A 21,532-nucleotide genomic window follows, 5' to 3' on the forward strand; every position below is an offset into this window, starting at 1 on the left:
CAGGTTTAGAAATGTCCTCTACAGAGGACAAATTTGCATGGCTGGTGGTCAAGAGGGTATAGTAATACTGTTTTAACGCTAAAAATATTAAGGTTATAATTGAAGTTATAGTGACAAAATTTAGGAATTTCTGTAAAAGCCAGGAGAAATTCTACTGGATATCAATGAAATGACACTTTGATTTGGGTGTGAGAAAGTTAAACTCAAAACTGGTACTGCAGGTCTATTCCCATTCCTTTTTTTTTTAATTAAAAAAAAAGCAAACCATGGACATAATTCTTTATAATAATTTATTTGTGGTTTTTCCTACAGATTGTGGACACAAAAAAATAATTCTGATTCACATCCTTGAAACACTTTTGCTGGTGTGTAACATAATAAAGTGGCAGGATTGACATGTTAACATGAACCTTTATCACAAACTTTGTGTTTTATTATGTACAACATTGAGCACTACCTAATTTATTAAAATTAATGTACAGAAAAACCTGTTTTTTAAAATAAAACAATTAAAAATGAAATGACATTTGTGTAGGACAGATGAACCCACAATCTGTTTTATGACCTTTATTTGTCTCGCGCAACAGTCTGGACTTCCCCTCTTCGTTTCAAAGTGCAAAATATGTGACACTTCCAGCTCGACAGTCCTCACCAGAAAAACCGCCGGATAGGTCACACGTATCAACTGTAGGTTTTTGTGGCACTGGCAGAGCAGCAGGAAGTGAAACCCTCAGCTTTATGATCCAAAATTCTCCTTGACTGAAGTGATTGAGCGTAACATCCAAGATCATTAAAGCTTATTTTCAATAAAACTACAAAAATAAGTACAAAAATACGATCTGGGAAAGCACCCTGTCAGTCTAAACATCACAGCTTTAAAAAGACACGAACAATGTCACAAAATACAATTTCAGCAGTCACGGTACTGAGTATTGCCATAAAACCGCTCAAAGTTGACCTTTAATGCTCTATCGGCATTCTTTGTGCATACAGAAAAATAAAAGCTACAAGCTAAAAGATAAAGCCGTAATAGTAATGTTGCAACAGTGAACAGGTGTACAGAAAAAGGCTGAAAAGCTGGTCAACTTAAACAACACACATGGGTATCCACACAAAATAACCCAACACAACAGGTTTCAGAACGGGAGACGGACGTCCGGCGCTTCACATCACGGTCCTGTTGGGATGGCGTTGAACTCAATCCCTCCACCGTTTGGCTAAAGGGGGAAAAAGATGGACAGTAACCATGGAGGGCAATTACATTTTAGCCTCCTGTGTTGTCGGACAAGTGTGAGAGGAAGCATGCAAAACAATCCAGCTTTTCTGATTTGAGGAATTATTAGTTCTAAGAGGATCGGCTCAAATTTTCCTAAAAGGACTGTTAACGCTGAAATGAATCTGCTTTGTGTTATTTTGAATCCAACAATGGATTCATGTTTTAGTGTGTGATACCTGCATGTCACACAGTAATATTCTAGCGGCCTAACTGTTAAAGAATGTTCCTGAGAAAAATCCTGTAATTCTTTTTTTCATTTGTTTGATTTTGTAAAACAAACAGAAAAAAGGCTAATCCTTTCATTTATAAGGATAAAAACTAAATGATTTATGTTTTGGTCTGACTAATTCTTCCTAAGCTTAAAGGATTATCGAATTTGTTCGTCTTTAATTTTCTGTTTATTAACAACATTCAGAAATCTCTTTGGAGTGTGTTTACCTAATCATAATCTGCTACAACTGTAATAAATGCGTGATTTTGTTGAATTTTACTTGATTTTCTAAATCTCTTATAAAAGTCATGTCCCATCGTCAACCACAGCCAAAGCACACTTCCCCTTTACTGAGCTTTTATTTTATTTTTGCTGAGCAAACTCACGTCTCGCAAAAATGCCTTATTAATATGTTTTTTTTAATGTTTTAGAGCAAATAAAGACTAGCCAGTCCAAGCCTACAGCCCAATGGAGTGAGCAAGAAAAGCAGACGGAAAGAGCCAAAGGAGCCATGCCAAAGAAGATCTCAAGCTCAGTGTGTGAACTGCAAACTCCTTTACAGCATTTTGTTTACCTCATCATCATCATCATCATCATCATCATCAATCTCATTAATATCAGCAATTACTGGCTGAAAATAAACAAAAAAATTAATTAAAGAGCACTTCTGATGGCTGGGGATCGTGGGAGATTGAGGTCATGAACACCAATCTGCAAAAGAGTTGCTACCATGGATTTCTTGCTCATAAGCTGGACCAGAAGCGCCACCACTTCTTTTTTGTTCACAGCTTCAGCCTGTAACGGGTAGAGAAGAAGAGGTTTTCACAAGTGTTTTTAAAAAAGCAGAATGTGTCCGCATCAAAAACCCACCACTTCAACTGCAATCTTTCCATCATAGCCCGGCCTGTTCAGGTCAGCTCCGGCAAGGCACCAGATTTCTAGGCCGTCCAGATCGCCACTGGCTGCCAGGCTGACACCGAATCACATTGTCATGACAAATAATACAATTTAGAACAATCACTATTGGGGGGAATCAAATATCAAGTTTAAATCTCGTTTTGTGTACATTTTCGTGCTTTACGATAGCAAAGACAGGCTAAACTTGTCCCTCAGAAAAGGTGTGCTGCTGAAACCGCCTTTTACAAAAACCAGTTGGGTTTCTTGTGCGGATAATCAAGAGGGGCTGGTCAGCATGTCCTAAACCTTTTCAGCATGAGAGATACTGATTGAATTCAAAGCTATGTTGTAAGGGTGCATTCCTACAGTTGGCGTAGCAGCGAGGCAACAGGTTGTTCCTGTGTCAGCTATGTAGAATGGGTCAACAAGGGTGGCAGAATATTTGAGAAATATGTACACGGGTGCATATCCTCACATTTCACTTCACATTTCTTATTTTGCGTCCTGACCTGCACAGCTCAGTTCCTGCCTCCTCCAGCTGGTCTCTGGAGAAGTGGGCTCCAGTCTTCCTCAGCAGTTTCACAACATCCTTGTGTCTACAAGAAGCAGCATGAAGGAAGGTGGACTTCAGCACGTTAATCACATGACCTTGCAGTAACTGCATGTATTCTTAGACAAATAAAAGAGTAAGCAAACACATTTTTCCTAATGTTGGCAGTTTTCTCCAAAAGGAGACTCAGAACAAAGTAAAACTAGAAGGTTTTTAGGCAACAAAAAACATTCTAATGTTTTCCAAACTGTTTTTCTGCCAGTTATTTCCCAAAAAGATAATTTATGTTAACTTTGAAAATCTTAACCAGGTGTTAGGGGAGTCATTCAGCAAAACAATATTTTGGCTGTTTTTTGTGTGTTTTCTGTCATTGTATCACCCAGCAAACCTGAATCCACAAAATTGTATTGTGACATTCCTATTAAAAAAAAAACAAAAAAACTCTTAACCTTTACAGCCCCATATCATGACTCCCACCTCAATGCATCATTTCCAGTTTCTTTTATGACTCCCATAAGCGGGATTCAGTTTGGTCCCACATGATCCAATAAAGCACCAAAGCAGAAAAGTTCCCTTGATTCTAAGCATATTTTTCAAACTTTTTAACAATGTTTCTTTGTGGGTGGAGGATGTTCACAGATTGAAATTAAATATAATATTGTATAATTCCTTTTTGGGATTAATTTTAAAGAGGATTTCCATCTCAGCATGGATTTTTAGTGTCTCAGCCATTGTGTCTGCAGTTCTCGTCGGGTTAATGTCTGAAAGCTGTCACAGAACTGCCTACATATGTCTCCCATTATTATATCATTATTTTAGACTGTGCTCAGAATATTTAACCTGATGTTCAGGCTCTGTCAACCCCCTATTGTGGCTCTTTGGCTCTGTAGAAAAATGCTAATAATTTGAATAAATATGTTTTTTTTGGCATTTATGTTTAGATTTTTAAACTGATGTTATCTTCTATTAGTAAAATAAGCTTCTTTTTAACTAATGGTTACATTACACTAACTTAAGAGGCCTTGTGTGCTTTATCAGTCCTCCAAAATGCAGATGTCAGGTAACTGAGCAAAATGAGGATTTAAGGTTTTTCCCAATCTTTAAAAAAAAAAAAAATTGAAAAAAAAAAAATCACTAAAAACTCATCTTTTTAAAATTGCTTTTAATTTTTAATACGTCATCTCTATATTTTTATTTTTTATTGTATTAGCTCTTGTTTTTATTGACAGTTTTTTTACTCACTTGTTGTAAAGCGTCTTTGAGTGCCATTTAAAGCGCTATACAAATAAAATGTATTATAATTATTGTCAGAGCTGATTGATTAGAACAAGCTTAAAGCATGTATTCTTATTTTCAGCTGCTCAATTGAGTCTTCTTGCTGTTTAGAGACAAAGTTCTTAAAAGTTTATAATTGCAAGTAAATCTGCTGCAGCAGGAGGATCTTACAATGTGTATTTTATTTTGAAAGGAACGTGCATGTGGTGCTGTCAAAAGTAAATGAAGTTGAAGTTGTTATCTTTAGAAAACAATTATAATTTAAGTATTATAAATATATAAAAACTACTATTTCAAAGGCTTATTGGTACCACAAGCATAAATAAAGTGTATTTTTTAAACAGTGAGGTGGGACTATGCTGCTCTCGCTGAGTTTTGATCTGTAAGAAACTTGGACCAAACGGCTCTTTTAGCATTAAAGGTGGCAGAAACCTGTTTTAGAGAAACAGTTTTTTGTGCGTTTTGTGGACGTGATGTTCATCCAAATGCCCTTATTAATGCCATGTGGACATAAGGAAAGCTTTCCATGTTGCTGTTTTTATTGTGCCGTTACTGTATCTGGCAAAAAAATAGGATTTTTTTTTTTTTTTAGTTTATACTTTGCACCGACCTTTAAAATAACTTGAAAGCATTGGTGGCTGGTGGAACGGAAAGATTTGTCAATTAAGAGATCGCTTAACTTCTGTAAGATGATGTTGAGTTCAGCAGCATTAGTCAGAGGTGGACTCGAGTCAGTTTTTTCCGGCACATAATCAGGTTTTTTAACTTTTGACATCTTGATTTTCATTGACAGAGGCAGTACCTGTTGTTTGGCGTGTCAGAACAAGTTTTTTTAGGTTCCGGAGTGACTAAACACGTGTCACTTGTAGTCACACCACTGCCACAGTGTTTATTAAGCAACAAAAGAAAGTCACAAGAGAGCAGCCAAGAGGACAAATGTAAATATATGAGGTACGCAAGATAAGTTACTTTTAACGCAACGTTAATTACTGGTGTGGATCATCAGAAAGTACGAGGAGGACACTTCTTAAAGACTAAGGAGGTAGTATCTACAATCTGTGAAACTAGGAGCTGGCAGGTTGGACAGGTTCAGAACACACCCCACATCTGTTTTTCCCCCTTCCTGTCTGTTCATTCTCTTTCCTTATATAGGGATCAAGCTGCATTGCAGTTGGATGTACTAGTAACAAACTGCATTGGACTTGCAGCTTGAAACTAAAAACTAATCCCAGTTTCTTTTAGGCTTCACGGCGTCATTGAAGCCAATCGGAAGGGGAGTGTGGCTGTGCGGAGCTGTGCATGCTGCAGGGAGCATTGTGCAACGACAGGTGTTTGTGCTCCACTGCATCCCTCCACCATCACAAAGGAAACAAGTCCACACTTGCAGTGTCAACCGTTAAACTAGGACAACAGCCATTTGGCGCAGCTGTGACACATGCATTTTCACCCCCCAGGCTCAATAGAGCACCAACTCAGAAATGTGCAGCGTGGCTATTCCCTCGAAGACTTAAAGCAAAGTAAACGAGAAACAAACAAAAAAAAACGTGGATAAAAATAAACATGGCCTAAACTGTCAGATGACAAGTAGCCTAATTAGTTTATAATTATCGTCTGGCCTTCCCGTGCTTTTATGAGCGGCTCCCCTCGTTTCAAAGCCACTCTGATGGCTTCTGCTCCCTTTTTGTCATTTAAGCGGAGCTGTATTCCCTGCCTGGCAGCGCCTCATTTAATGAAATCTCTGCAGTAGCAATTAAAAAGATGTTTTCAGGATCCACTCAGGATTGCAGAATGTTGTTGACAGCAAAAACAGAGAGTTTAAATGTCTGCAACTTCACAAACGTCGGCTAAAAGGCCTGATAAAAATGGCCTTAAGTGCGTTACCTGAAGCGCACGGCGTTGCTCAGGGGTGTGTCTCCATAGCGATCTTTAACATAGACAGAGGCTCCGTGGCTGAGCAGGTACTGTACCACTTTGAAGTGACCCTCACAAGCAGCAACATGCAGGGGGGTACGGCCATCATAGTCACCCAGGCACAGATTACTACCCTGGGACGAGAGACAAAAAAGACGAGCGTGTCATACATTGAGACACTAAAAAGCTTTACTTCCTTTAGACAGGGATTCTTGTCGGTTTGCTACCACAGAATTCAAAACAGGATCAGTGAGCTGCAGTACTGCTTTCACTGTTATCCATTAAAAGTAATGGAAACACAGAAGGGCACATATCAGTGAGAACAGCTGTGTACAAAAACCTGACTTAGGTCTGAAGAAGCATTTACTGACACGTGAAGGAAATGTAATGGGTGACAGATGGCGACTTTATTATTGTAGATATAAGCATAGAAATCCCAGTTTGTCCTTGGAAGCTGGAGGGACTTTGAGCCACAAAAACCCAATATCCAAACCTTTAGTGGCAACAGCTGGAACTACTGTAGGCTTTTTGTTCTTCTAGCGCTGTGTGTGTGTACTTCCAGTAGTTTTCCAAAGCTGCAAAAATGCATGAGCACTATACTGCGTACATTAACCCCAAAAGACTGAGATAAAAAACTGTAGGTCAGATTCTTATCTCTTGTTTTTAAATGTTATTGCCCCACAAACGTCATACTGACTTTTGGAGGGTTGTTGAAAACAAACGTCGGCTGTATGAACAAGATTACTGTGTTTGAAGAAGAAATGAAATGGTTAATGGTTAAAGTCCCTAAAAATGTGTAGAGACCAAAAATTCAGAGTTTCTCACCATTTCTTTAAGGGCTTCTAAGGCATCGATGTCTCCGATTCTTGCAGCCGCACATGTCAGTGGAGGAGTCAGAGCGTCTCGGATCGCTTCCAGCTCCTACAAATGAAAACAGGGTGTAGAATATGAGGAGTAAACTAACAAAAATCAATTTCCACACAATGATGTGCTAACATCTTGTTTTTCTAAGACTAAGCTGAAGTTTGAAGCAGCATTTCATCAAGATAAATAGTATCATAACACTAGTTCTTAATCAGTACTTTTCCCTTTAAGGTCAGAGGCCTCTGCAAACTGATAAGATTGGATACAGGCAGAGTTCTGTCATGAATGGAAAAGCTTGAACCTCTAAAGCAATGTTCCCACAGCCCTCAGCGATGTGCATTCAAGTAGCCACTTTCAGTGAAAGCCCATTTAAACATGCGTGTTCCTGGCTTCCACATTCATGCATTGCTATTGCTTTCTACAACAATTTTCAGACTCTCCGTACAAAACGTCCAGCCATTGAACGCGCATTGAAAGTTTAACCAAGTTGAACTTTGACCAATCAGGGAGTCGAATTTGGTGGTGATGGTTTGTGCGCAGCCGGATATATATGACACCACGTCTTTCTTATATCGGAATAGAGCAACGTGCATTCAAGAACCCGTGTTTAGCGTGTTGTTGAGTGTGAAAAAAGTTCAAGAGATTTGATGGCTTGGTTCATCTTAACTAAAGGTAAAACCAGAACATTTCTGTTGTTGGCGAAGGTGCGAGGGGAAACTCACCTCCTTACAGCTGATGCTGAGGGACTTAGCAATGACCTGGATGAAGCGGCTGTTGCTCAAACACAGTTTAGCTCCTTCCAGGTCAATGTTCATTTCTCCTCGGAGATTCTGAGCCATCAACTGTGCAAAGAAAGAAACAAAAAACCTAAGAAACTGCCATCCTCTCAGCTTTAAGTAACATTAAAAAAGAAAACTCAACCTTTTTCTTAGCATCAAGACCAAGGTTTTTCTTTGCCAGGACGTAGGAGAGTTTGGACAGAGCAGCCTCTGGAGTCATGTCTCCACCTGCTATTAGCCCTGCTTCCATCAGGACCTGAATGATCAATTCTCTTTCAGATTACTACCTACGTTACACATTAGAATGAGAAAACTTAAAAAAATATACCTTTCCGGTGGCGTACGATGCAGACACAGTCCCCCTCAGACACTGTGTGCAGTTAATGATGATGACGCCAGAATCAGTGGCCGCCTTCAACTCTGCCAGAAGGTCGGGACGATTATCCGGAGCATTTCCGCTTCCGTAGGTCTCTAGAACGATGCCCTGCATTGGGGGCTGCAGGAAAGCCCTCACCTGGATACAGACGTGTTCCAGATTATAAACCCCAAATTGATGGCTGACAGGAAAAAGTGTGGATTCAGATTGAAAAATTTGTATTCCGTGTTATTTTTCCTGCAGCACATTTCACTCCCATGCCTAAGGACATTCAAGCTCCTAAAAGCCCATCTGGAACCATCCCTGAAACCAGTTTCGCAATTATAGATTGACGGGCTGGCACCAGGACGCCCTATACCACATCATTAGCCGTCGCATATGACGAGAATGGGGAACGAGTTAAACGACGGAAAAGAGAGCAATTAATCTGAAGCTGTTAGCGAGCATGATGTTGCATGGCGAGTCCTGAGCGGCTACACAGCGGCGAAGAAGGCAACATTAAAAGAGACAGCTTCTGTCTTCATTCTTTGGTTAGACGTTACAGGGTCTGCTGCAGCTTTGTAATTGAGCTTTCCTTAAGCACAGATTGAAGACAGGCGAGAGCCCGGTGCCTAATCAAAACTGCCCCTCGTAAAAGCAGTTAAAGGCTGTTAGAGAGCCGTCATGGCGGAGCTGGGCAGCGAGAGCAGATTGACACAATAAAAACTCTCCCAGCAGTCTCTGGAGAGGGAGGTGAAAAACTAAATGGGACGGTGTCTGTGCCAGTCCTCCCTTTTTTACAGGGTGATTGGACAAGGCCCATAACATCGCCTCATTTTTCTCTGGCCTGGGGTTTGATGGTAGTTTGCATGAATGAGAAAGTAAGAGTAAATTGGTATTCAAATGTAAGTTTCTTGTATTTTTATTGCACATGTTTTTTTTTTTTATTGACAAAAAAAAACTGTCTATTAGCGCCATAAAATTAAGATATTAAAGTCCTTTTCAATGCAATGATGACGCAATAATCTCCTTTCAAACCCCAACTATGTATCAAGCTTACGCCTCAACCACAACTGCCTTTACGGGTGAATACAGCTGTCTACGGGTGAAAAATGGGCAAACCTGTATGGGGCATGCAGGTGGCCTGCACAAAACTTTAAGATTGTAGACCACGCTGTGAGCCTGTAAGGGGAAAATGTTCATGCATATTTCTATCTACAGGCATGCTGCGTGTTTCAGGTTGTAGTGAACACTTAAGCAACGCGTAAGAGTAAGGGTGAAATAGGTGAGACGTAGGCGTTTCGTACAGATTCAAACAATCAGAGTGTAGCATGTGTAGGCATCCTGACATATCATCTGCACTCCCTGAGTGTGCAGATGATATGTTATGATATGTTTGTGCACAGTCAGTACACTCACTTTAGTAACAACTAGGCATCGTACGATGGCTTCACCCATACGTCATAAGTACGTGTGCTTACATTATCCTTTCAAATACTTCACAATACACTTACCAAACGCCTGACAATGGTACGTTCCGTTTTTATGACATCCCTTGAGGTGGCCGTACTAGCCTCAGGAAGAACCTGTGCTCCCCTCAAGATGCGGGCACTCTCCTCTACGACCCCCCATGGGCCCAGACAACCCAAAAACCTGAAGCACTCATTCGGGTCAACCCCCTGTATGGTTGCATGTGACTAAAGCCATAGCTAACAACCATTAACTAATTTGTTTTTCAAGAGACTTACAGACGAGGAGGTGATTCCTGGGAAAAGTCTTAGCAGACCCACATTCCGGTTTAGCTCAGTGCTGACTTGAAATTTGGCGGTGGTGTTTGCCCTCCATACTGTGTCCCAGTTGACTAGAGAAGGAGAGAAGCGTAAAATAATAGCACCCTTTTTTATTTCGTTATTTTTCTTTTAATGAAATTGCATGAACACAAATGTCTTTTCTTTGCATTACTTGAAATGTCCACTTCAGAAGTTGCCAGAGGAGGCAAATTAGGAGACGAGAAGGCATTAAAGCTCCCAGCATCCACCTTCGTCACGCGATTTCCTCTGTAAAGTTTGTTGTAGAAGTATAAGCACACCTACAAGGCAAGAAAGTAAATTAAGGGGTTAAAACGTCCTTTTTTTTTAAAAATCAAATCAACACATTTTTTGATCAAACACTAAAAGGTAAATTTGTTGCTTCTTTTTTATTCCAGTAAGAAATCTTGGGAGCACTTGGGAATAATAAATTCATAAAGTGCTAATCAGATTTATGAACATTCATTAATAAAACAAGTGTTTTATTTGCCCCTCTGCAATAAGTTTGACAAACGGGCCAAAAACTTCTTAACTAAATGGGTTAAGAAAACTTTTTTCTAAAACCCTTGTCTAAAGCATCAAAGAAAATGAGAATCCTAATGATTATTTTATGGAAGATAATCCTTTCTGTCCCTGCATTTATGAAGACAACTGCTTGGTTTCGACAACAAATGAACAACATCCTTGATGTGAGCTGGATAAGCCTTTATCTCCTGCTGGCATGCATTGCCTCAAGAGTCAGACATCGCCTTCGTGCTGCATACGTTGTGCAGGCGGATCTCAATGTTCGTCCTGTTCTGTAACTGCTGTTCAAGTCTTGCGAAACAACTTTGAGGCCAATGGTGAGCAATCTCATCCGACAAGTTGCTGAAGAAGCCGTTTGCAACGTTTTACCTGCTCAGACAAATGCAACAATGTGTGACTATCACTTAGATTTCCCGTCTTAGCGCCCGTGCCCCGCAAAAAATAAATAAATCTAAAAGAAAGCAATGGAAAGCAATGTTATCCTTGTTTGATTTGTATATTCTCACCTCAGGGATGACAAACTGTCCAGCGATTAGTAGTGCCCCCAGCAGGTTGTCTCTGCCGTCATTCTTGAGCTCGTAAATGGGCACCTGAACAAATCAAAAGCTATAAATTTACATTCTTTTGATTTTGATTTTTGTCAGTTTTACCCACAGAAGGAGACATCCTTCACCTGAGAACCGGTGAGAACAATCGGCTTGCCCAAATGCTCGCACATGAAGGACAAGGCAGAGGCTGTGTAAGCCATGGTGTCTGTGCCGTGAAGGATCACAAATCCATCGTAGTGTTCGTAGTTTTTCTACCGTCGGGCAACAAACGGGAGCAGGGAACGAGGATTATTCAACAAGCCACACCAACTTCCTGCTATTTCTGTGTGAAAAGAGCTCAAAACCTCAACATTTGAACACATATAACAATTACCTCAATGTCTTTTCCTATTCTTCCCCAATCGTCTGTGGTCATGTTGGAAGAATCCAGCAAAGGGCTGTACTCCATAATGGTGTAGATTATCCTTTTATTTGATTTACTCAGCCTGGAAATAAAAAGAGTTCCTTTAAATCTGTGAATTGCTGTTTTCACATAATCATTTGCATGATTGCAAAAGCCTACGTGTGAAAAATAAGTTGCATAAACGAATCAGTGAAGTTAGTAGCTACAAAGCCATCAAGTCCAAATCACACAGATATAATAAAATCATAAATATTAGACTGATTAATGACATTAGTGTAAAAAAAAACAGAACAGGATCATCTTTTTATTTAAGAGTTGGACAAAATCCTATTTAAAGAGGTGTTTAACCGAGACTTTGTGAAGTGTCAGCAGCAGGCTGCCGAAACCTGTTTCACACAAAGAATTTCAGAAGTGGAAAAGGGAGAGGTGCTGTCATGAGGATCCAGCTAACAGAACTTTGTGACTGCAGTTCAGACCGTATGTTTCCTCCTGTGTTCAGTAAAAACAGTAAGTGAGGAACCTTATTCTGGGCCATCTGACCTCTTTTATAGGTTTGTTTCAATTTAAAGGAAAAAAAGTGTCTGTGTTTTCTCAAATATTAGTCAGGGAAGCTCTGCAAAGATTACATTCATACCCCGTTTTTGTGGAATGAAACTGCGCCTGCAGCAGTCTGTGGGAGGCAGCGTGACCGGCTCAACGGCCACGCAAAGATTGTCTTTGTAATCTGTCCCTTAAAGAAACAGGGTGGGACACATACACCCCCACCCCCACCCCTCCACCCTACATTACCATTGCCTTGTAGCATGGAGCTCAGAGCTGAATGGAACAGCAGGGGAAGAGAGGCCGAGCCCCAGCCCATCCGACCGGAGGTCCTACAGGCACCCGTCTAATTAGCCTTAACCCCAGAACATATGCCGACGATAAGCTTGAAGCAGGAATATGCCATTCAAATGACCAAATAATCATCTGTGTGGCTGTGCAGCCCAAGGTGGTGATGCAAAGCCACACATTTGCATACCTATAGAAAGATGCCTCAAAGTCCAAGAATAATAAGAAAAAGGGATTCTGTGTGTGTGTGTGTGTGCGTGTGTATATATGTATGTATGTATATATATAAATAGATATTTTGTGTGTATGCGTGTGCAAAGAAGAAATAAGAAAAAAAAACTAAAAGTCACATAAAAATCTAAATAAACCACAACTTTTAGTGAATAAATATTTTTTTAATAAATTTTCAAGTGAGGTTTACTTTTTTGTACATTTATGTATGTTCTGGACAGCTGGAAGAACTCTTAAGAGAATATTATCTTTAGCTTTTTGCTAATAAGGAGTCATTTTCTTTACACTTGAAACGATCCGGTTGGTTTGGATCGCAAACGGAAAATGAGGGATATAAAAAACTTACGGCATTATTTTTTAACTGCCAAGGGCCACGTCGGCATGCATTTCTCTTTCAGATTGACACACCCTATTTTTTTTTTTTGTTTTTTTACTAAGACAGCAAGCACATTAAACTACTCTACAGCAGAGCACATGCCAGGGCTCCGGTTTTACAGCACCTATGATGCAACAGGTCAGGATGGGGCAGAGAATTCCTGTTAAAACAACAAAAACTGTTTGGTTTGGTTTTACTTTAAGCATTATGATTTCAAAAGTACAGCTAACAACTTTGTTATTTATTGATTAAATGGAAATGTATTTAGGAGTAATGGGTAAAGGTGAACAACAAGCATGCAGTAAACCAAATTCAAAAGACGAGCACTTTCTGATCAAATATTTTATCTACTTCACTCAAAACTAAGTTGACGTTCTTAAAGAGGATTTATAAGTAAGAGTTTGTTTGTTTTATACTCAAATGTATCATGTATACTAAATGTTTTTTTTTTAAATAATCAAAGCACAAGTGACTACTATCGCCGGATGTTTCTAGAATTGGCGATTAAAATGTGATTGTCTTGTCGGGCTGAACTCACGGTAGGACCAGGCTGTTCTCAGATCCATAGTACTCATACAGGCAGGTTTGCTGGGCATACAGCTCATCGTGGAGGATGGGCAGCTTGCGCAGGCTTTGCACCAGAGTATTGGCTTTGGGGGCAAGAACTGTAGGGGAACAGCAGCAGAGAAAGGTATGATTCAACAACTCCTTCCACAGCTTTGTTTCTATGAAGGGATTCAGCATCATCTCAACAGAATCTCAGTGTTACACTGACCCCTAGAGGTGTAAGTGAGAAATGGCATGCTTACAAAACAAGAGCGGACAAACTTTTAGAATGACATCATTTATAACGTTTTAAAATATTTTAATAGAAGATATGTTTAGTAATATTTTACTAAAGTTGAGGGATATCAGGCTGGGTGGATCCCAGCAGAAACCATCACAAAACAGTGATTTGCACATAAGCAACAGCTATGATGACTTTTTTTAAGAACCATTACCATTATAAAAAAAAACAAAAAAACATTTACATTAACAACATAAAGATTGTTGTAAAAAATATATTTTATTTTTCTATGGATCCTGGTGTCCACAGGAAAATAAATGCCAGGACTACTTTCAGACCACATATTTGCAGAAAATCAAAAACTACGTGGGACCAAAATAAATTGAGATTCTGTCCTATTCTTCAAAATTCTGAGAAACAGGTGATTTAAAGTAACTCACGTGGAATACCGATGGGATTATAGACAAAAATGAGAAAAAATCTTTTGATTTAGCTTATCTGAATAATAAGGACATTTTCTAAGAACCTCTGGGTGATCATGATCAAAGCCCATCGAGACGACTGTTGTTGTGATTTTGGGCTATACAAATAAAATTTAATTGAATCATTATAACAGGGTCTGAGTACAAAATGTCGAACAATCTGTCTCCATGTGCTCCACCTCTGTCCCTGATACCCTAACCAGCTGCACATCCTTCCCATCTCTTTTCCTCCTCCACTCCGACCTGTCCAGATCCAGTTACTCAAGTCCTCAAAACAGCCTTTATTTGGCTGTTGTTATGTCCAGCTGGCACTCCACTTCCCTGTCCTCCTGTCCTCTGTTCTCCCAGTGTCCCACGCTTACTGAGCCGACGTTTTCCTTAAAACACACTCCTGAACTTCTTTGCTCCACCAACATGCCTCCCTGTCTGCCTTCCTCATTCCAGGTAACACGCCAAGTACTTCCCTCCCAGGCTTGTGCACAGAATGTCCTTATTTACTGTGGAAACAAAGGATTAGAGTGGCCTACTTCAGAAAAACACATTGAAATAATCTTACATCTGTTATATATGTGTAAACGTGCTAACATCTAGTTATTGATTAAACAGCATGACCTGCATTGTTTTTCGTCTTCCTTACAGTTCAATGTCAAAGGCTGTTGCTTAAAAAAAGGACATATTTTTATTTAATATTATCCACATTTTGTAGCCATAGAACTATTTTTGTCTTCCTGAATAATGTTTTGGTCAGGCATCAGGAAGCTCCCTGCTGGACTATTTCTAGATCCACGTGCCAGTTGTTGTCACAGAGGATTAAATCCACGTGTGTCCTGTTCACGCATGTGAAAAACAAACCTACACCAGGAAAGAGCTAGCTGTGGCTGGATGTTGATTAATTTACGTGAGAAGCGCTCGTTTATGGCATCGCATCACTACCGTTATCATGCAGCGTCATCCCGATGGTGCCTCCGGTGTTGAGAACCAGGACCCGGGATTCTCCGACGCCCGGGGAGGTGACCGAGTCGCTTCTCTCCACCGAGCTGCAGCTGGACAGCTTCCTCCGTCGGCACGGACGTAGCTGAGGATTCGGGGGGCTAAGATCGTACACATTGGCCAAATTCGGTTGAGAAAGCGCGCGGGCAAGAGATGTGAGGTTGAAGCTGGAGTCCGCCATGATGACTTGAAGGAGGCGCGCGCTGCTTCTTTAGTTTAAAAGCGGCTCGTGGAGTTTTAAGGGGTCTGCCTCCGCCTGCCGCGCTTTTTCTATGTCTGCCTGAACAAACGTAAAAACAAACTAGGGGGTCGAAACGAAAGGCATTATGTGAATTTGTTTTTAATGGGGCATATTCGGTATCCCGCTGTTTCTTTATACTCTATTTTGCCCTTGAGATTTCGTAAAACAACGTGAATTCTGACGTCATGTATCTGGGCGGGGACTTGGCTGCAGCTATGAGGGCTAGTTTGTTGTGTTTATAATGTATAACTGTACTACAGATCAAAAATTTCAAAATAATACAACTTAGTTTTATTTTTCTATAAAACAGGGGAAATGAGCATTGCATCTTGTAAAACGTACTTTGCAAATATTGAAGGTTTTAACTCATGTACAGTTTATGAAATTATGAAATTTTGCCCCCCCCCTCGAATAAAAAAGCCAAAAAAAGTTAATTACAAAAAATTACCAGCCCTGCTCAGTCAACAAGATAAGATCCTAAAATTACAAGTTACTGTTTTGCTGTTACTTGGAACTAAAAAAGTTCATTAAAAAACAAGTCCAGCAAACATTGGCTTAAGTAAGACTAAAAAGCACAAAGTTGTTAGGAAAAAAATGCTTAATAACATCGTAAATATGTATGGCATCTGTTTATTGTCAAAACCTCTGAAATCAGGCAAACAGCTTAAAAAAATGTTTTTTTTTTCTTTTTTCATGTCCCACCCTGTGAGCTGTCTGCTTTCCTCCAACAGGGACAGGAAGTCTCATTGGTAGATACCACTGTTGCATTGGTTTGGAGAGGACCTCTAAGGTTGTTAGGGAACTGATAAAGGTTATTGCTGACCAGTTATTGTTAAACAGTTTAAATTGTTCCAGGATCCATGTGAGACATCAAATCATAGGGTTTATATGGTTTAGTATTTTGGATTCTGACACAGGAGCTGCATAGCACCTAAATATTTGTCTCCAACCTTTGTTTCCATGGAGGGCACCGCTCCTGATGTGGAGTGTGCTTATATCCAACCTTCTCAAAGATCATTGCTGTCGAGTCTCAGTGAAGGTTGCTGTAGGGATTGCTGGTTGCAATAGTGTTGTATCCAGTTACTCAAGTCCTCAAAACAGCCTTTATTTGGCTGTTGTCATGTCCACCTGGCACTCCACTTCCCTGTCCTCCTGTCTTCTGTTCTCCCAGCGTCCCGCTTTTACTGAGCCGATGTTTTCCTGAAAACACACTCCTGAACTTAATAGTGTTGTCAGTGATCTTGTACTTTCAGTGTGGTTACCCACTAATTACCTGGTGAAATAATAAAACTGCATCTAGTTACAGCTTGATATGAACTCTGGAATAGTGACAAAATTTTTGAATCAGTCTGAAAGGTGCCTCAACAAAAAAATGGTCCTAAATTTTCCTAAATACCAGATATTTTAATTCACGAATTTCCTGTCTGAACTTAGATGATAAAATATGAGAAAAAGTTGGATTTCGTTTAAACTCCATTTAAATCCCACAAACATTTATTCATAATTATGAATTAAAAGCTTAATGTTGAAATGCTCTAGTATTATTTGTGGAATCTGGAATCTGAAACAATGATAAAATGATATTTACAGTCAAGGGTCCGTTGATCAGTGTGATCATTACAGGGAACAGAGTACTTCTGCTCCTCGTAGATGAATCAATACAACAACAGAGTTTGTAAATGTGAAAGGGAAAAGGGAACAACACAGCTGTGCTATGCAGGATTCATCTGTTTGCACAATTTGAATGACATTTATGTTGAGGAACTACCAGTTGTACCTCAGATTTCAAAAAGGTTCAGACAGATGTTTTATATAAATATTCACCTTGATTTTTTTCTTTTTCTTTATTGTTGTCAGCAGCTTCAGTCGGTGCACTATACCTTGTGGTTTACTCTGTGAAGAGAAACTCATAAACAGCATCATAAGCACTGTGTACGGAGATTGTTCTGAATATAAAATCAATCTAATTCAAACATTCTGGTCAAATAAGACAAACGCAAGTACAGTTTGTTCAAACGTCATTTTCCTTTTATTCTCCTCAAGATCTCTGGAATGACTTCTATTAGTTTTTAATATGATGAAGTTAATATGATGTGTGGCAAGACTGCAATGAAATATGTACACAAATATGTCATAAAGAGTTTTTTAAAATGAGTGAGACTATTAAATTGAGCATTATATTATGTTGTATTAAAATGCATTGTTTAAAATATCAATGGATTTTGATCCGAGATTTTTTGTTGTTTGTTGTTATCATTGATAATCGTATGTGTTCTGCATATTATTTTTGTCACTATTCAAGACTGAAATATAAAGAGAAAATGTACTTTTTTTTCTGAATATAAAATTGTTTACTTTAAGCACCCTGTGCAACATTCTGTATGATTATCCTGCAACAGCAAATGTTTTCTAATGAAATCCTTACACCACACAATTCAAAAGGGACATTTTTCTGTGAGGAGTTTGCATGTTCTCCTTGTGAATGCATAGATTTTTAGTTCAAAAGCATGCTGCGTAATTGGTTACTCTAATGCACGTGTCAAACTCAGGCCCCAAGTATATTTATAGTTGGCCCGCGAGATCATATCAAATGAACATTAGAGCTGGCCTGCGGTATATACTGTACTGCTAATACTACAAATTCCACAATGCTTTGCTAGTATGTTGGCACACAGACGAAATTGGCAAGCACTCCTTTCATCTGTTGACAGACATTGACAACTATGCTCCAGTCACATCGGACAAATTAAGGGGTGCCCTGGCCTGCGACCTGTTCAGGGTGTACCTTGCCCTCTCCCAACAACAGCTGGGACTGGCTCCGGCAACTCTGGGACCCCCAGTCATAAATTCATATCCATAACTAAAATGACATCTGTGCTAAGTAACAACTACTTTTTAAAATTACTACCATTTTCTTTTTACCCAGAGAGCCACAGTGGTGCCTCATTTTGCAGATCCCTAACATTTGCATTTGGAAGTCACAAAGTGTAAGTGTTTGTGCACTTACTGCACTGCAGCGGTCGTGGTTTTAAACAACCACAAGGGGGCGCGGTTAGCCTAAATCATTAGCCGATTTCGAAGAAAATGTAAACGGAAAAATTCTTCCGTTTTACGGATTAATTCATATTATAACATCACAGTCGAATAAAAACTTAATTTTGATATATTAGAAACAATATTTTGTTAGGAAAAAAGTATTCAACCCAAAAATGTATATATAAAAAAACTTTAGGTAATTTATAATACTTCAAGATAGCATCAGTGTTGACTTTTTTCTTTTTTTTTTTTTTTACTCGTTGGTTCATGTCACAGAGATAGTCGGAACTAGGCAGCAGACGCTGAATGAAGAAGGCGAGAGGAAGTTTCCGCTCACGCTGCTCCACACCTTTCCGGTGAAGCAGCACTGAGAGACCAGCTCCACTAGGAAAAGAAGAAGCAGACGAGTGTTGAGTGAATTCATCGAGAGAAGAATCTTGGAAAAGAAGTGAGTAACTTATATTTGAATTGTTTCTTCATACGATTAAAACTGTCACACACCATCATGCTGGTGTATTGTGGATTTTTGGCCCTGAGAGGATTAGATTACTGCAGTCAACTATCGTTAGCTCGTTAGCTTAGCTAGCTAGTCAGCAAGCTAAATAACGCTAGTTTGCTAATTTGTCATGTCTGACCCTCCTCTTTTTTTTCTTCTTTTCTGTAGAGCGGCCAGAGTTTCACAGGTGGATATCTGTGTCTACGAATTACTTGGATTTATTTTCGAAGTCGTCTTTTTTAAGCACGGCAAGGTAATCCGGATCTACTGTACTGTGTTTGGGGAAGCCGTGGAAAGCAGCTTTTTCCTCCCCGGGTAGCTGTGCATGAATATTAAGGGCGCAGCCGGTGAGGAGGACCGCGTCTCACATCAACCAAACCAGAAAGGAAACTCTCACAGTTTTTGGGGTGGTTTTTTTCTTGTTCATCTTTGGAGGTCAAATCCTTTCGCCGTGTGTGTTCTCTTGACTTTTCAGTCCTGACTGGCTGTAGTTTCCACTAAGCTCTGTGCTGAACAGTAAATGTCTGGAGAATGGTGCTACCAAGATCTTAGTGTGATGTTTTGGGTAGGGCCGAAAAACCTTGTACTTTGAGCAGAACGATCTCCTATACTCTTGGACAGACTTCCTACTAGTACAACGTCAACAACTTTTGTCTGTAAGTGTGTATTTTTAATTTTAAACCCTACGTATTAATGATGCGTTCTACAGTTTAGCCGCTTTGTGCCCGTATATAAGCCCCAACAGTGTCAGAAGCCTTTTTTCTTAGCAACAAAGTATTTATGCACAAAAGGTCAAGATGGGGAAAATGCTCTCTAAAATCTTCGGCAACAAGGAGATGAGAATATTGATGCTTGGACTTGATGCTGCAGGAAAGACAACAATCCTATACAAGTTAAAACTTGGACAGTCCGTGACCACAATCCCTACAGTAGGCTTCAACGTGGAAACGGTCACCTACAAGAATGTCAAGTTCAACGTGTGGGACGTCGGAGGCCAAGATAAAATTCGCCCTCTATGGCGGCACTACTACACGGGCACCCAGGGCTTGATATTCGTGGTGGATTGTGCGGACAGGGATCGGATCGATGAGGCGAGGCAGGAACTTCACCGCATCATCAACGACCGGGAGATGAGGGATGCCATCATCTTGATATTCGCCAACAAGCAAGACCTTCCAGATGCCATGAAGCCACACGAAATCCAGGAGAAGCTGGGGTTGACCCGCATCAGAGATAGGAATTGGTATGTTCAGCCCTCTTGTGCGACCACGGGTGACGGACTTTACGAAGGCCTGACATGGCTAACTTCAAATTACAAATCTTAATGATAGAGAGCTGACTGTTTTAGGTCAAAGTTCAAACACAAGTAACGAATAACTTTTCAAAAACAATGAGTATGGTTCAATATTGATTTTCCTTCACTTATTTGTTAAACTTGTTTACCGTATGACTAATTTATCTTTAATTGGGTTTGCTGCTGACCTTTTTTCTTCTTTCTTTTTTTAAGCAGGCCTATTTCATACACGTAATGCTGGAGCCTGCTTAAATATTGACTTAGCTGGTTCAAGATTGAAGCCACAGAAATCACCGCATTTGCCTATTTTTGTTTTCTCTTCTGTTTTATATCAAGTTTTCTAATGAAGGTTTAACTTCATTTTTTTTTGCTCCATTTGAAGTCCTTTGGTCTCAAATGAATTAAACTTGAATTCTCTTTCTTTGAAGTGGAGCTCTTTAATGTTATGTAGCCTACCTGAAGGACTTTGGCTTTTGTGTTAACAGTACTGTGATTAAAAAATGGAAAAAAAATGAGTAAAGGGGGGAGGGGGGTAATGAAACCAAGAAAAAAAGTAAATTAATGCTTATGTCATTGTCATTAGTATGGAAATCCAAAAAGGAAATAAAAAAAAAATCACATTTTGTTACCTCCAATACCTTTACATGGGCTATATACTTAACCAATTGACCTTTTTGTGTCACATCTCTACTCGTGCTGATTATTCACCACATAAGCCTCCAGTAACTCTGAAATATGCTTGTCAGGGTGCAGTTTGAATTTTGGATTACAAGAAGTGAGTTGACTCCAACCTTTCCAAAGGAATGTCATTAGTTTCTCTTTCAACCTGACACCACAGTCGATCAGTCTCCACGTTGGGACTTTATATGATAGCATATATCTGTAGCATGAGCGCGCAAGTACATTAACCCTCCACCGAGAGTCCATCTGTCGCAGAGTCAGGGGAAGCGGTCGACTGGCGAGATGTTTAGTGACACGACTTGCTCCTCTTTGACTGGAGATCAATGTACAGAACGTCATTGTAATGTCTTATTAAAAAAAAAAGTGATTTTAACTCTTATGTGTCTGTTTTTTCCCCAATTAAGATGAATCTTTAGTCCTAAAATCATTTTGAAAAAAGCCTTTTACTTTGCCAAAAGTGTGAATGTGGTTTCAGAAATCATCAGAGAAATCTGGTTCCCCTGGGTTTGACTGTTGTTCAGCAGATTCTGCATGAATGGGGTTGGCATCCGGGCTCAGAGAAAAGGCTGTTGGCCTCTCCCTCGCGACTGAAACAAGGAAAATGCTCAAAACAGGAAGTTCCACAGCAAGCTTTTTTGAAAACAACGGTGTAGCTGCATGACTGCTTGGGGCTTAAAGGGACTGTTGA

At 39.8% G+C, this 21,532-nt stretch overlaps 2 protein-coding genes across 5 annotated transcripts; one reads left to right on the forward strand and one right to left on the reverse strand.

Annotated features, from left to right (window-relative positions):
- Positions 1-273: 273 nt before the first annotated feature.
- aspg (asparaginase) lies at positions 274-17,529 on the reverse strand. Of its 4 annotated transcripts, none has more exons than XM_011490386.3 (18): positions 15,040-17,529; positions 13,376-13,502; positions 12,962-12,997; positions 11,373-11,484; positions 11,125-11,250; positions 10,958-11,041; positions 10,081-10,207; positions 9,867-9,979; positions 8,092-8,277; positions 7,906-8,019; positions 7,707-7,826; positions 6,946-7,041; positions 6,091-6,254; positions 2,894-2,980; positions 2,358-2,457; positions 2,217-2,282; positions 2,062-2,118; positions 274-1,217 (listed from the first exon to the last, which is right to left on the reverse strand). In XM_011490386.3, the coding sequence occupies exons 1-18, from the start codon at positions 15,275-15,277 to the stop codon at positions 1,170-1,172; spliced, it is 2,001 nt and encodes a 666-aa protein (XP_011488688.1). In that variant the 5' UTR covers positions 15,278-17,529; the 3' UTR covers positions 274-1,169. The 4 variants fall into 4 exon arrangements, with proteins under 4 accessions (XP_011488688.1, XP_011488689.1, XP_011488691.1 ...); XM_011490387.3 differs by having other exon boundaries at positions 274-1,219; positions 2,070-2,118; positions 15,040-17,528; XM_011490389.3 differs by lacking the exon at positions 2,062-2,118 and having other exon boundaries at positions 15,040-17,524.
- A 1,125-nt stretch (positions 17,530-18,654) lies between these two features.
- Positions 18,655-21,217, forward strand: LOC101159783 (ADP-ribosylation factor 6). Its single transcript, XM_004082304.4, has 2 exons — positions 18,655-18,821; positions 19,038-21,217. The coding sequence occupies exon 2, from the start codon at positions 19,667-19,669 to the stop codon at positions 20,192-20,194; it is 528 nt and encodes a 175-aa protein (XP_004082352.1). The 5' UTR covers positions 18,655-18,821; positions 19,038-19,666; the 3' UTR covers positions 20,195-21,217.
- Positions 21,218-21,532: the final 315 nt, after the last annotated feature.

This window comes from Oryzias latipes, chromosome 22 (assembly GCF_002234675.1).
Source record: "Oryzias latipes chromosome 22, ASM223467v1".
Classification (NCBI taxonomy): domain Eukaryota; kingdom Metazoa; phylum Chordata; class Actinopteri; order Beloniformes; family Adrianichthyidae; genus Oryzias; species Oryzias latipes.

What these genes read in the sequence shown, in the direction of transcription:
- aspg (XM_011490386.3), bottom strand. Translation starts at nt 15,277, where the DNA reads ATGGCGGACTCCAGCTTCAACCTCACATCTCTTGCCCGCGCGCTTTCT. An exon ending in GAATAGGAAAAGACATTGAG is followed by an intron (nt 11,251 to 11,372) that starts GTAATTGTTATA and finishes GCCCGACGGTAG; the next exon opens with AAAAACTACGAACACTACGA. An exon ending in GACAGTTTGTCATCCCTGAG is followed by an intron (nt 10,208 to 10,957) that starts GTGAGAATATAC and finishes CTTGCCTTGTAG; the next exon opens with GTGTGCTTATACTTCTACAA.
- LOC101159783 (XM_004082304.4), top strand. Translation starts at nt 19,667, where the DNA reads ATGGGGAAAATGCTCTCTAAAATCTTCGGCAACAAGGAGATGAGAATA.